This window comes from Desmodus rotundus, chromosome 11 (genome assembly GCF_022682495.2).
Source record: "Desmodus rotundus isolate HL8 chromosome 11, HLdesRot8A.1, whole genome shotgun sequence".
Taxonomy (NCBI): domain Eukaryota; kingdom Metazoa; phylum Chordata; class Mammalia; order Chiroptera; family Phyllostomidae; genus Desmodus; species Desmodus rotundus.
Genome location: NC_071397.1, coordinates 94838867 through 94853602, shown reverse-complemented (window position 1 = coordinate 94853602; position 14736 = coordinate 94838867). Strand labels below are relative to the sequence as shown.

Genomic DNA, 14736 nt, shown 5'->3' with positions numbered 1-14736 from the left:
CCACCACCATCCCCCATCATGCTTAAAAAGGACTAGACTTTCAGTTCTAAAGTTCAGCTGAAAATGATGCTTACAATCTAGTTTCAAACAATTGTAGCTTTGCAGAGAAAAAAAATCATACCAATGTGAAACATCAAAGTATTTGGTAATATCCTGAGAACCCTAATCAGGCATGGGAAGTGCCGGGCGCTGCTGGCCCGGAGCGAGCACGGCTGCAGCCTGCATGCCTCTTTATTTGTGGCTTCAGTTTTGGGTGGGTTTTTAAATTTTTTTGCTAAGTTTAAGCCATGTGATAATCAAGCCTGGGACATTCTTCAGCATTAATTTTTATTGACATGGTCTCAAAATAATCATCTCATCTGGAATAATGTCTCATACACATTTACCCGAGGCTTCATCACCAACCAATCTCTAAAATCGAACACTGATTAAAGAATAGAAATGAAATAATCACATTTAAACCAGGACAAGAATTCTTTTCAATATATGGCTTGGCAATTTTCATCAGACTTCTAGAAAACGCCAATTAATAAATACCAAGTAACGGGAGCCACATTTCCCTGGTGGCAAACGTGGTGGATGAGCGAGGAGCGGGACGCAGACGGGCAGACTGACGCGCAGGCAAACCCAGAAGACGCCAGGGACGACAGGACCACGACAGGATGTCCACTGAAACTTTAAGGCATCAGACATAGAAAATTGTCTTTAACTCCCACCTGAGATCACTGGCTCCATAATCCGTTTTCTCTCTTGGAAACTCATCTATAAAACCATTGTATTCAAGACCTCAATGGGCAACAGAGAGGGGGGCAGTGCACAGCCTGCTCCATCCTGCCCTCTGGAGTCACCGCACAGATGTGGCCGGCCCAGTCCACTCATCTGATTATTATCTTGTGGCTGAAGGGAATGGGTTCTAGAGAATTCCAATGCCGGCACAAAGCAGCTTGAGAGGTGGGAAGACGACTCCACGTTATGAAACACTTGTGGTTTCTAAGCAGTTGGCAACAAATCTCCCAGCCTGTGCAAAGCCCAGGCCAGAACTTTCAGCAACTGCACATCTCAGAGCTTCCTCATCTGACATCTGTCTTCTGCAAATACAGGAGAATTCAGATGGCAGCAAAGCGTCTGAGTGTGAAGCAAGGTGAACCATGGAGGAGGGACAGGCTGGAAGCTGAACAAACAAAGTGAGGGAGGAAGAGGAGGCCACAACAGCAGAAGAATGAACAGGAGAAAAGAATGAATGGGGGCGGGGGTGGGCTTTAAGCACGTACCTTCAGTTTTCTCCCGTCTCCCATGTTAGTGACGAATACACTTTTTGTTGCCCTGTTCTTCATGCTGATAGCAAGAGCAGTGGGGGACTGATTTACAAAATAATCCAGTCTCTACTCTCGGCAGTCAGAAGCTGGTATGTGAGATGGTGAAGGTCCCATGCGTGTGCCCGGGCGATGCCGTTTCTCCACGGCCCGGCCTCCCTCGCCGCCTGGCCCCAAACACACAGTGGCACACACGTCTGCTCAGAGCGAAGACTAGAGAGGAAATTGCAATGTGACGCAGAACAACTTCTCACAACTTTTTTTTTTTTTTTAAAGTCAAAGCAGCCAGACTGTGGGGCTGGGACTTAATTAAAAGGTGAGGATCCACTATGAGTAATGAAAGGCATTAAAAAAAACCAAACCAAAACAAAAAACCACGAACCACCAAGACGGAAATGCATCATATATCCAGCTTTCATTTGACTACAACTTCTAAGTACACAAAATATTTAAAGAAGGCACCACATGACTATGTCAGACCTCCTGACCGTGGCGAACAATGAGAGCGCCTCAGTGCAGGAGATTTGAATGAATGAATGAATGAGCAAACAGTGGACCACTACACACACCCCCATTCTTGATAAAATATTAAAGTCAAGGTGGGAAAGGTTCATGGCGCCCAAATAGTGGCCAACCAAAACCAGACTGTAACCGTGGCTATTATTCCTCCAAAACCAGTGAGCAGCGGCAAAGACCTCGTTCCCTTGCTAAGGTCCCAGTGGCCAAGGTGAAGTTTGTCTGTCGGTGTCCTCAGAAGGCAAACACAGATCACCCCCTTCACGGAGCGTATCAACCACCCCCCGCCATCAGACCGCTGTTCGTCTTACCAAAGGGTGTCCGACACCATTGTGCTTTGCAATCAAAGCTGAAATTCATGTTCCCCCCAGAATCACTTTTCCCACTAATTACAGAAAATAAAACTCTTCAAAATGCTAAAACACCAGCACATAACATTGCGATTGGTGTCCAACAATCCAGGGATGTCTAACCACCACCATTAATACTGTCTCTTCTGGCCTCAACCTAATATTTATTTGCCACTGAAGGAGGGATTGTTATTTATTTAATGCCCCTCAGTGTCTCTTAGCACATTATAAATAAATAAATAAATAAATAAAGCATTAATAGTCAAACCCAAGCAATTAGCCTTGAAAGAAAAACAAAGGCCAAGATGGCACTTGACTAGATAAACGCAGTGCTTTTCCCATTGTAGGCACTTGAGAATTGATGCCACGATGTCGACACCACTAAGTCGAGGCGGGGGCCAGACTACTCAGGTGCTCACTCGAAGTCAGAACACTCAACCCCGAGTTCCTAGACCCCTCAGGAGGAGATGCACTGATAAACATTCGAACATTAGTGAAACCCCAGGATTGTAGACCCCTTTTCACGCACGCGTGCAAGCAAGTCTCAGAGGGTCACCACTGCCTGCACGGGATGCTCAGTTGCACCGTGCTAAATAAGTTCGTGACCGAGGTCAGAGAGTGAAAGACCAGAAGTATCTAACCATCCTCACCTTTGCTTACCGTCACCTTAACGCCTCCATGAACCTTAGAGGTTTTGACTTCAGTAACTGGCCAAAGGACAATGAATGACCAATGCTAAATCTAATGAGGTTCTTCTAAAATTCAGTTTTCTTCTAAGCAGCTCTCCATGTTTGTGAGGAGGAAGGGCCATGTCAAGCAAAACCCTGTCAGGTAAGAGGCCGAAAAACAGGTCAGGACAGGAGTCGGAGCCAGGAGGGGCCCCTATACTGGCACACCCACCTCTCAGTTGCACAGACGCAGAAGCCTGGTGACTTACCCAGGGACAAAGGGATTTCAGTGTGAGACTTGGGGCTAAACCCCATGTCTTCTTCCTCTGAGACCACCCTTCACCCATACGGCTTCCCCTGGGAATATGCAGAGGATTTCCTGGGGTCTGGGTTTGGCCTGAGAGACTCAGACTCCCTGCTTTCTTCTCCCCCAAGAAGCACAATTATTCTGAGGTCTCCAAAACGCTCTATCTCCAATCCAGGAAGCCTAGAAAGGTGGAGAAATAGAGGGCTGACAGCCACGGAGGGTGGGGATGAGAGACAGAGGAATGCTACGACTTCTCCCCGGCGGCCCTACCCAAAAGCATGATGCCCACTCCTTGGGCAGCACCGAACCCAGGGCACATGCTGCCCAGCCCCGCCTTGACCACTCTGCCATGTGCCCGAAGGAAAGGTGAGATTTCAGGGAGCACAGGCTGGAGCTGCCACCCCCCACCCAATTTGCAGGTAGCTGGATGGCTACCCTTTGACCTCAGCCCTTTGTCTGCAAACACATCCCCACTGAAGTCTCAACTCAGATAGGATGGGAGCAAAATCACAGCCCCTACTGCTTCAAAGGAGAGGGCCAGAGAGGAGGCCTGCACAGAAATAAACGGGGGAAGTCCTGAGCTTGAGACCCAGCATGTCCATAAACATCTCTGCTCGGTCAAGGTCAAACCTTTGCGTAGCCTCAGCTCTGGGGAGTCTCCCAGTCACTCTGCTGTTAGTCACGGTCCCAGCAGAGTAAAGAAGGGGGTGTCGCTGTTCATCAGCACCGGGGCTTCTTCCCCCGCCTGCCCACCCCTGCTAGTTAATTTCAGAGCGCTGCTCCCCAACAGCTCTGACCCCCAGCCCAGCCCACAGGTGATTCAGGGGAGTCCACTGCTACCTCCGCATAACTCCCTCCTTTTTTGTCTTCATTTTGTGATTCCAAGGATGACTCTCGATAGCAACTTTTACTTTTTTTTTTTCTTTCTTCCCCCAGTAAAACAGGATGGAAAGGGAACATCTGGAGGTGCATGAGAAAGCCAGGGCCAGAGGAGAGCAGGGAGGAGAGTGCTGAGGGGCAGAAGAGGAAGGAGGGAAGCAGGAGCCAGAAGGAACCCACCCCTGTGAACAGGAAAGCCGCTACCCAGGAGAAATAGGAAGAAAGGGATTCCTCGACCTCCTCAATCCTTCCAGCCTCATGTGAGTCAGGAGAGAGGCATCCCCAGGTGGCAGATTAGGGGCAAGGAGAGTGGCATGGTGGCCCCAGGCCTCCCAGAGCTGAGACCTTGCAGCGCGCCTTGCAGACTAGTTTGCAGCCTCTGCTGCCTACACACACGTATTCTAGAATGGCACAGGGCAATGCAAGCCTGTGCCACAACCACGGCAACGTCACAGCCTCCTGTGGTCCCCACCGCAGCCTCCTGTGCTGCCCACAGCCCAGCCTGGTCTCCCTTCAGTGTGGGAGCCCTAAGAGCCGCTCTGGCAAAGGCGCAGAGTGCTGAGCACTCCCCAGTTGTTGGCAGTGTCGCTGTGCCTGGGCCCCACTGGGCCAATAGCTCCACCAGGGGCCACAGCCCGCCTTCAACTCCTCCCTTTGCTTCTGTCCAAGGATGCCCTTGGCCTAACTGAAGCCCGGAGGACCCTGCCCTGCAGCCATGTTGACCAGGCTCAGAGGAAGTGGAAAGATTCCCTAAGATTCCCGCCCGCGCTGCCTTCTTGTTGATTCCACCCTCTGCTCCCCTTCAGCAGGACAAGCTTTCCCTCCCCAAACCCTGGGCCTGCAGCCACAGCTCCGAGTGCTCACCTCCAAGTTCTCAGTGCCCCCGCGCTCCCAGCTCACTGCTCATGACTGACTGGCCCTCCCCACACCCTGCACCTGGAGCTGCTTTTCTCTTTCTTTCTTCTTCTCATTGGCTCGCTGGGTGACACCTCCACCCTGCTGAATACTACGTGTAAGTGATGCTTGACAACGGAGAGGACAGGACTCTGTGCGCTTCATTATAATGATGTCCTTTCCTGCCACACCCAGTAAAGAGCTGGCATCTCCCAACACATCAGCCCTAATGATCTAGAATAGACCAGGAAGAGGAGGGACTAATATCCTGAAGCTCTGAAAAGGGGAAATTAAAAAATATCTGACTAACCTCAAAAAGACCAAATGGCCTTCCAGACACCAAGCAAAACTAAGCGCGGTCCCTTTAAACAAGTCCACAGACTTGCCGCCAAGTCCCTCCAAAGGGAACTATGGTGTTAGAAAAGGAGAACAATGCACTTGAGAGCTGGTGGAAAACGCAGCTTGACTTTGATTCAGCCTGTGTCCTGGGCACCTGTCTGGCCCCTGACACGACACCTCTCTTCCAAAAGCAAAACACCCGCCAGACCTGGCCGTCTCCCCCTGAGCGGCTGGTCACACAGTGCACTCTTGCTGCAGGTGAGTGCCCATCTCACACACACACACACACGCTGTTTCTCCTTAGTCCCTGGAAGCGACCCTTTCCCAAAGGTCACCCATTCACCAGCTCATGACACATGGCACAAGGAAAACCAGCTACAAGATGGACAGGCTCTGTCATCGTGCAGATGGTAAACAGCTAAGATGGTAAACCCTTGCCAATCTCACATGACAGCTTGGCCGGAACTGACCACCGACACCGACCTCTAGGAGGCAGCTGAGAGGTTAGGTCATGCGCTAGGCAAGCAGAGGACAAGGCCTTCAGACACACCCATCTCTATGAGACACACGCAGAAGGGGTACTTTTACCTATGACCTCTTATATTTGTGCTTCTGGTCATACCTGATCCTCTGAACAACCGGGGTAGGTGGTGGTGTTATTTTCACTTACAGATGAGGACACAGAGGCTTAGAGAGGTTAGGGACCTTGTCCCAGGTCACCCAGTGGGAAAGCCTGGTAGACCGGGATACAGATTCAGGTTTCCAACCATCGGGGCAAGAGTGCTTCCCACGACACAAGTGAGGACATGAAAAGGCTGCCTGCCATCAGAGCCCTGCGGGAAACCATCGTCTGACGCCTGGAGGACCTCAGGTCCCAAGTCAGTTTCCAGGGACGGGGGTCTGCTTGGAGGAGGCTCCATCTGTTTATCCACGGAGGGATTGTCTCAGATACCATACATCTGAAAATAAGTACGTTTAGTTTTTTTTAAATTACAATTATATGAATCTACTGAATAGCAGGGAGAAAGGCTACTACTTATAAATAAATGATATCACAAAAAAGAAATCTTAAAGCCAAACAGATATGGGAAGAAGGCAGGAGCCTCCAAGAAAGGTAAGAAAGATGTACAGTTTGAGAATGCTGGGGAAAAACTGCCCAATCATCTTTTTCTTTCCCTTTAGCTTCTTAACTGCAAAGCAGTTCATGTGGGAAAACTCCAAAGGTTAAGCTAAGTGTTTGAGCCGGCGTTCCATATGAGCTGCAAGTTAACGTTTGTGCTTTGCACTGAAACAGAACCATTACTGCATATCCCTTCGTTCTACCTTGAAAAAATAAACAGGACAAAACACCTCTTAAACGCGGTTCCACGGCAAAGAGCACCACACGCAGCGACCACGCTGTACCTCTCCAGATTGACTACGCTGTCTGTACTAGCAACACAACGCCCACAAACGACCAAAATAATCGCTGCCAAAGCCACGCTAATTAATTACATAAAATTCTCCCACAAAGCTGAAAAGTATTTAACCGGACATACCTAAGTAAAAATGCTGCTTACCTGGTGGAAAATTATGTCACTTTTGTGCATTTTCTTTACAGCATGAAGCCCAATACAAGCATGTGCTGCGCTCCAAGGAAATGTTACAAAGCATCAAATTATTTACGGTCTCTAGAGAGAGGAATGCTTTCATACATAGTCCACAGAGTCAATATGTGCAATTTCTCCAGGGCTTTCTGGTAGCTTTATATTTTAAAAAGGGCAAAACAATGTCAGAGATCACTTGAAAGACCTCCGTATCCTTGAAATGAGAAAGGAAAAGTTAACCATGCCACAGAATAACCAGCATCCAAAAGAAACCCTCTCATCCTTAGCCATCAAGAGTGCTTAAGGATCGATGTCAGGAAAGAAAGACATATCTTCTGAGCTGCAAAACAGTCAACTTTCAAGACAGAGAAAAGAAAGCCATGCAAGCATGCCTACGTCGGGGTCAGAATGTGCATCCTCGGTACTTACGTGCTGAACGTGAGGAAGAAAACTTCAGAGACCTGCTCCCTCGGGGAGAATGATTACATCTACCGTCAGCTGCTAGGAAATGAGTAAGATGTGTTCTCTCTCACTTGCATCCCCAGGCAATGAAAAAATCCCAAATGTTCTTCCCAGGCACATTCACAAGGACGTCCTTAGCGCCACCAAGCTCTTCCTCCCAGGCAGCGCCTGGGGTGTGGAAGGCTCACCCCCTTCCTCTGGACCTCTCCCCCATGCTGGGAGCCTGCCGGCTCTGGGAGGGCACCAGGTGAGGGCACAGGCAGAGATGACACAACCACAAGGGACCACATCTTCACAGCTAGCATGGAGAGCAGAAAACGAAACGCAAGCAGCATTTCTGTGGGGACTGCTTAACACACCTCAAGTTTCCAGGACAAGCCAGAAACCCTTCCAACCCCCTCACCCAAAGAGAAATTGTTTATTCCTTTCAAACTCCAAACCGTAGTGCAGGCTAATTGCTAACAATACAGGGGGGTGGGGGGGGGAGCTTCCCCCACACAGGAGAGGTTGACAGGGCGCACAAAGAGCGGTGACAGTAATAGGCACCCTTGAAGAGAAAGAAGGCAATCAATTATGAACCATTTGCAGAAATTGTGGGGCTGGCAAAACCCCCACTTACAGCTGTGCTTCATCGAGCCAGGCTGCATCTGATTTTCAAGGGAAATTGTTCCTTATGCTAAAGTCTAGAATATTGTTAGTAAAATATCCCAGACGGCCCAGGTTCAAATGTGAAAAGAAGTTTAATGACCCCTGAGGAGCAGGCCTGATGGGCCAGAGTAGGAAGCCCGGAAACAGAGGCGGATGTTTTCTGTCGGGTGACCACCTTCTGTGGGCATCACAAGACGGCGCCGGGGGGACCCCAAAAGATCCACACACAGCACACACTGGGCGCACAGGATAAACCCCCAAATCACTATTTGGAAAACAGGAAAGGATGGCTTTTACATATAACCTGCTGTTTCTAGGATGATGATGATGATGATGATGATGATGATGATACAGAACAGAAAGTTATTTAATTCTTAAATTCCAAATTTCCTCTTCACTATTATCCGTCACAATAATTACTTATCATGGTCACTGGCCCTTTTCTTCCTAAGAAACAAAGAAAGTGTGAACTGAGTAACGGCTAGGCACATCCCTGGGATTTTTTCAACGTACAGAAATCCATTATTATAGACAGAGATCTTCAAATTTGAGAAAGGTGAGACAACTACTTCAGACTTGAGAGGAACTTGACAGCAAATGCTTAACATGCTAATATTCTCTCCCACTAATTTTTTTAATTTTGCAAAATTCTCACCTGAGGATATGTTCATGGATTTGAGAGAGAGAGAGGAAAGGAGAAAGAGAAAGAGAGAGAGACATGGCTGGGAGGGAGGGACCTTGCTCAGTTGACTCACGTTGGCACCTCGAGAGAGGACAGACCCAGCAGCCCGGGTATGTGCCCTGCAGGGGTATCAAACCCGCAACCTTTGGTGTGGCCACTCGGGACAACACTCTAAGCCACTGACCCACCCGGCCAGGGCCCTTTTGCTATTTTTTAATGTGTTCTTTGGTACATACTTATTTTCTCCTTTAAGCATTTGAGCAATGAGAATTAAAGCTCAGACAGCCCCAATTTCAAGCTGAACTACAGCTTTTACTCCTCTTCTAAATTTCCAACTAATGCTCCAGTGTTCCTTTTGTAAATGTTTTGTTATGATAGGTATTCTTTTTTTTTAAGATTTATTTATTTTTAGAGCAAGGGGAAGGGAGGGAGAAAGAGAAGGAGAGAAGCATCAATGTGTGGTTGCCTCTCAAACGCCCCCTCCTGGTGACCTGGACCACAACCCAAGCATGTGCCCTGACTGGGAATCAAACTGGTGACCCTCTGATTTACAGGCTGGCACTCAGTCCACTGAGCCACACCAGCCGGGGCTGATAGGTATTGTTCAATAAGAGTTGGATATGGCCTTAACATGGTAGCTTTTTGCATACTTATTTTATTGAATCTTAAAATAAAATTTGGAAAAGAATTTAATTTTTTTTCTTAAGAACTTTAATGTGTAACTTAAACCAAGTATAACACAGAGGACATTGTTATCCCTAATGGCGGTAAGTGATTTCCCCAAATTGTCCCACTGTGCTGTGCCCACAGGCCCACTCACTTTAAAAAGACAGACCAGCTTCTTGAGTGTTTCAGATGTGTTTGCTTTGTATAAAAAATTTAAGACAAAGCAATCAAAGCACATTGGTTTGATGCTCTAGCACCTATTACTTCAAAACAAAACAAAACAAAAAATGAATACAAGCTACAACTCTGAGTCTCCAGAAAAGTAACTCACTCACCAGGGATAGAACAGAGTAGTAAGACTAAAAACACTGACGATTTCAGTTTAGTAAAGAAACTGCCTCCTGGGGACACAACCAGGCCCGTGCGGGCAGTGGAGTGTTTGCTTGGTTTAAGCAATTGGAAAGAGAGGGGAGTGTTTGGAGGAGGTGGACAGGGAATGGGAGAGGCAGACAGGGGATAAGAGAGGGAACGGCCGAGCAGAGGGGAGGCCAGGGGCCAGCAGCTGCCAGGATTCACTGTGCAGCTGGCAGGCTCTGACCGTTCTCACCGTGAATGTCACCAGTCCCCAAAGACTGGGCCACATGGCCACTCGCCAAGGGACTAGCTCCTGAGAGTACGAGTGAGAAACCCAGCTGGGGTGTGGTGCTGCTGTAAGTTTATTTAGATCGCTGTCACTGCTTACCTTTCCTCCACTCTTATTTTGTATCTAAGACAAAAGCAAGAAATGTAATACAAAGACAATTTCAAAATCAGTTAAAACCAGACCATGCACTAATGTCAACCGTGTCAATTAGGCCATTTCTGAAGGATCGCTAAGCACGGTTGACAAGGTAGGGGAAGAGTGGAACACGGCGAGTGTTGGTGGGATGCAGACAACCTGGACTCTCGCGCATCACCGGTGGGATGTAAGATGGTGCGCCAGGCCGTGGAAAACTGTTGGGCTAGTCCTTAAAAAGCAGACCACAGAACTACCCTATGACCCAGCAACTCCATCCTTAGAAGCACACCCACAAGAGTTGGAAACAAGGGTTCAAACAGATATTTGGATGCCAGTGTTCACGAAAGCATTACTCACAACAGTCAAGTGGTGGAAACAACCCAGACATCCACCAAGAAGTGAATGGATAAACAAATGAGCTATATCCATACAGTGGAATATTACTCAGCCATAAAAAGGAGTGGCGTTCTGACACGCTACCACAGGGATGAACCTTGGAAATATTATGCCAACTCAAATAATCCAGGAACAAATGGACAAATATTGTATGATTCCACTTATAAGAAGTACCCAGAATAGGCAAATGAGACAGGAAGTATAACAGAAGTAACCAGGGGGCGGGGAACTGGGGTGAATGTGGAGTTATTGTCCAACGGGTATAAAGCTTCTGTTCGTCCTGATGAAAAAGTGCTGGAAGTGGACAGTGACCATTGCCCAGTATTGTGAATGTACCTAACATCACTGCAGTGGGCACTCAAAAATGGTTAAAATGCAAATTTTAGACTTTCTACATTTTAGCACAACAAAATGACAACATTCCGAAAATAATTTATCTTTGGTCAAAAAAGAAATGTAGGAAATAGCACTTCAACGTGGCTTTCAGAACACCTGAGATTCAATTTTCAGGTCAACACCATCCTAACATAGGGACGGTCATGTTTGGGGCTCTCTGGTGGCCCCCAGAAGTCCGAAGGAAGTCTGGCTACAGCCAATGGTCCCTATTAGTACTTCATTTCAAATAAATAAGGAGATGGTTTTCTTTAGGGAAAAAATGTTTGGAACGTCTGCCACACGTAGAAAGAGGATAACTCCATCTTTTCCCCGTCTCAGGTAAAGGAGGGGATTAGCGCTTGCCTGCGGGGTCCTTGTCTGAGAAGTGGGGCAGCACCTTACCCGGAACGTCTGCTCCATTTCCTCCCTGTGGGACACCTGGTCCAGCGTGCCATCAGTCTGACTCCTTTTCAGGCCAGTTGTGATGTCAGGGACGTTGCTGAAATCTGTAGGAAAGGTGACAAAGACATCGGTGAGTTTGGCCATCCGCAGAGAATAGTAATGGCTGGCTGAAAGGCTCAGACAGAGAAAGAAGGAAAGAAAAAGCAACTGCCCACCTAGAAGGCAGACCACAGGTCCTTAATGACACCGAAGGTACAACACGCACATAGCTAGTCTGAAACAGATCGGGGGCTGGCTCACTGAAGAAGCAACATCTGCCTGTCGTGGTCAAAGGAGACCAATGACCAATCCAAACAAAGGTTTAAATGGCTCGTCACTCTTACCATTTCTGTGCAAACTGTACTTCACTAAGCTCTGATCTCATATCATGTATTTGGACCAAGAATCAAACAGCAGTGACCATGGTTGGCACGTCCCTGTTTTTGGCTAAGTGAATGCAAAATCACCAGTGATGGCTTGGAAAACCGAGGCAATATCACAGATTCTTATTACATCCCACAACGTGCTCATTTGCAAGTATAATTCTTCTTTTTCTGGCATCGACACTATTTCATCTGAAACTGAGAGTCCCAGGAGGATCGGCAAACTTTGTTAACTTCCAGAGTAAAGTTTAAGGAATAATGTAAAAGACAAGTAGACACGTGGATTTCCAACCTGCAAGTGCGTGCACCTCAGCAATTCTTCGCAGTGGTTCTCAAACTCAGAAATTCAAGAAAGACAATCCTTTATCAAAATACAACATAGGTTTTCATTCTGACTCTTGTATTTGGTAGGCTGTCCCTTCAACTAGGTGAAACCAGGTGGTTTGGGAACCCAGTCAGCTACAACAGGAAGTCGTCAAGCTCACACCTGTCGTTCTAGGCTGAAAAAGCTGTGGAGGGACCTTGACAAACTCTTCACTTGGTGGGACCAAGGACAACGGCCTCTGGGGGACCTCTAGAGGCTATGGGGACCCTAGGAGGGTGATGGAATTCATGGATGGAAACACTGGTCCGTGATCCATGCTGTTGGTCCCAATGCTTACACAGGCTCTTGCTTTTAAGACAAGAAGGCACTTAAAGAAAACATCTTAATGGTCTTCAGAATTCTGGAGCTCAAACTTTCCCCTTCCTTTTGCTTCTTCCCACACCCTAACCCCACCCAGAAAAGAACCAGGGAATCCAAGGTACACTTCCTTGTTGTCAGTTGTCCAGTAAGTCAGCCTGGTAAGGCAGTGCTGATCGCAAAAGCGTGAGCCATCCTGCGGAAATTTCAGGGAGCGGTGACAGGTGGGGATACTGGACTCACCCCTCCCAGGCCCCGACCCCCACACCAGAGGAAGTGCATCCCCAGCAGGCGAACCACATGGAAAGCAAGATGAGACCCTAGCCCCACAGTGATCCTCCCTTGTGCTCCTAAGGCTGATGTGTGCACCTTTGTTGAAGGGACACCAAAGGACAGGATTCACCAAAGACAACAGCCTGCACCCCTGGTGCATTCAGCATGCACGCACCCCTCCAGCCATCCCTTTGACAGGCACCTTCTGAGAACCAGCTCAGTTCCAGGCACTGCACGCGGTGCCGGGGACACAGAAATGAATGGGACACAGTCCCGCTCTCAAAGTGAGCGTCCAGTCTGGAGGGAGCCGACTGGTGAGGGGGGGAGAGGCAGACACACCAGTACAACAAAGAGAGATGACGTGAGAGAAGTCTGCACATGGGGACCCTCAGGAAGGTCAATGCTCCCTGGTGCCCTAAGAAGAGCCTTCATAGCAGAGGAGACACTTGAGCCAAGTCTTTACATCTAGGGGGGATTTATTTGTCATTAAAGCTGAAGGTGACCATGCAGGATGTGCAGTGGGGAAAGGAAATTCCATGAACGGAGGCAGCTGAGTGAAGGCAAATCATACAAAGGATGAGTGTGACCTGGGGACTTGCTGAGTGTGGCTGCAGCAGGAGGAGTGGGAGAGGAGGGAGGGGGGCCGGGGGATGGAGGAGGAGAGGGCAAGACCATGGCAGGAAAACAGGACATAAATGCACAGGAACACGGCGGGCACAAGGTGGAAGGACCCAGACAAACACAGACTAGAGTAACCGCAAGGAAGTAAAGTGAACGCAGAGCATCTCAGTGGGTGGATGCCACACGTCTCCTCTTCGCCACCCACTTCATATAAGGAGATACAGAGAAGAGCGGTAGGAAGACAGATGCCTGGGTCTCCTGCCTTAGGTGACAGGGCAGATGGGAAAGAGAAAAGGGTGGGAGGTCACACTTAGCTCTGGCAATCTGTGAGGTGAGTGTGGGCCATCTAAGGGGCGATGCCCAGGAGCCCAGCAGCCCAGGCACACACACGGATGTGGACTTGGAGTCTTCCCAGTATACCTGGCATGGAAGCCAGGGGATGGATGGCGCCCCCAGGGAGAAGGCAGAGAGTGACACATGAAAGGGACCCTGGAATTGCCCATGCACAGTGTGTAGCTTCCCAGGGGAGGCGCCTCTCTCTCCACGGAGGAGTAACGTCAGATAAGTGAGAGGAAATCAAGGAAGAGCAAGGTCACAGGAGCCATTCAGGCAGAGTACGTCACCGCCGAGACAGAACCACACTTGCATCACTGCTGCCTGTGCCTTGTACGGTAAAAGCCCCTGTACTTCCATGGAGTGTACCAAGAACAGGACACGTGACCCGCATGCATGCGTGGATTCACAGTGAAGATTTCTACAGCACCTTCTATAGGCCAGGTAGGTGCTAAGTTGTGGCAACACAAAGCCGAAGGAGACCTGAGTCCCCCAGAGGTCTGAGACGGCGCTGGCATCAGGGGCTCAGGAGCCTGGACGAGCCAGAGGGCCGCTCGGGCACACCCACGGTGAGTCAAAGGCCAGGTCATGTGAATTCTGAGTCACCTACTCCATATATTCACAAAACTCTGGAATTGAAATGCTGAAAACCCCCAAACCACTTTTTACTTCTTCCAAAGGCAAAACGTTTACCTCGACGCCCTTCCTGTCAACACCTTGCCCACCCCGTGAGGAAAGGCCTCACTATGACTCACGGAGGCTGCCCTGGGGCCTTCAGTGGCCCCTGGGTGCAACTGGGATCTTCTCAGAGGCACCGGCTCAGACAGACTGGGCCACAGGAACCAACACCCGGGGAGGCTGGTGGCTCTGGGGATCGGTGGGGAAGAGGCAGCTCCGGGTGGTTTGTTCCTCAGCCCTGCCACTCAGCCCCGAATGTCTGGGCATTCTCAGAGTTGCCCCAGCACCCCAATCCACAGAGGCCAAGGGGGGTCTGGACACACACAGTCTCCATGGGGACCGACTCCTTTTCCTGACCCTCCCCCCAGCAGTGCACTGACGACAAAGCACAGGACAAGCCGAGCCCGACACGGACCACGGCCGTGGACCCCAGCTCCTGGAGCCTCTCACTTTGCCAGGCCCTGGG

The 14736-nt window shown here is 49.2% G+C and overlaps 1 protein-coding gene across 7 annotated transcripts in view; it reads right to left on the bottom strand.

The window, feature by feature from the left end:
• TIAM2 (TIAM Rac1 associated GEF 2) overlaps positions 1-14736 on the bottom strand; it is a 196814-nt gene that overhangs the window by 23284 nt on the left and 158794 nt on the right. For 5 of the 7 annotated variants that reach the window (XM_053913646.2, XM_053913645.2, XM_053913648.2 and 2 more), the window contains one exon: positions 11262-11365. In XM_053913646.2, the coding sequence (XP_053769621.1) occupies positions 11262-11365 (104 nt within the window). Of the gene's footprint in view, positions 1-1271; positions 1510-7281; positions 7352-11261; positions 11366-14736 lie in introns of those variants that run through there. The other 2 variants (XM_053913650.2, XM_053913649.2) reach the window with 2 other exon arrangements.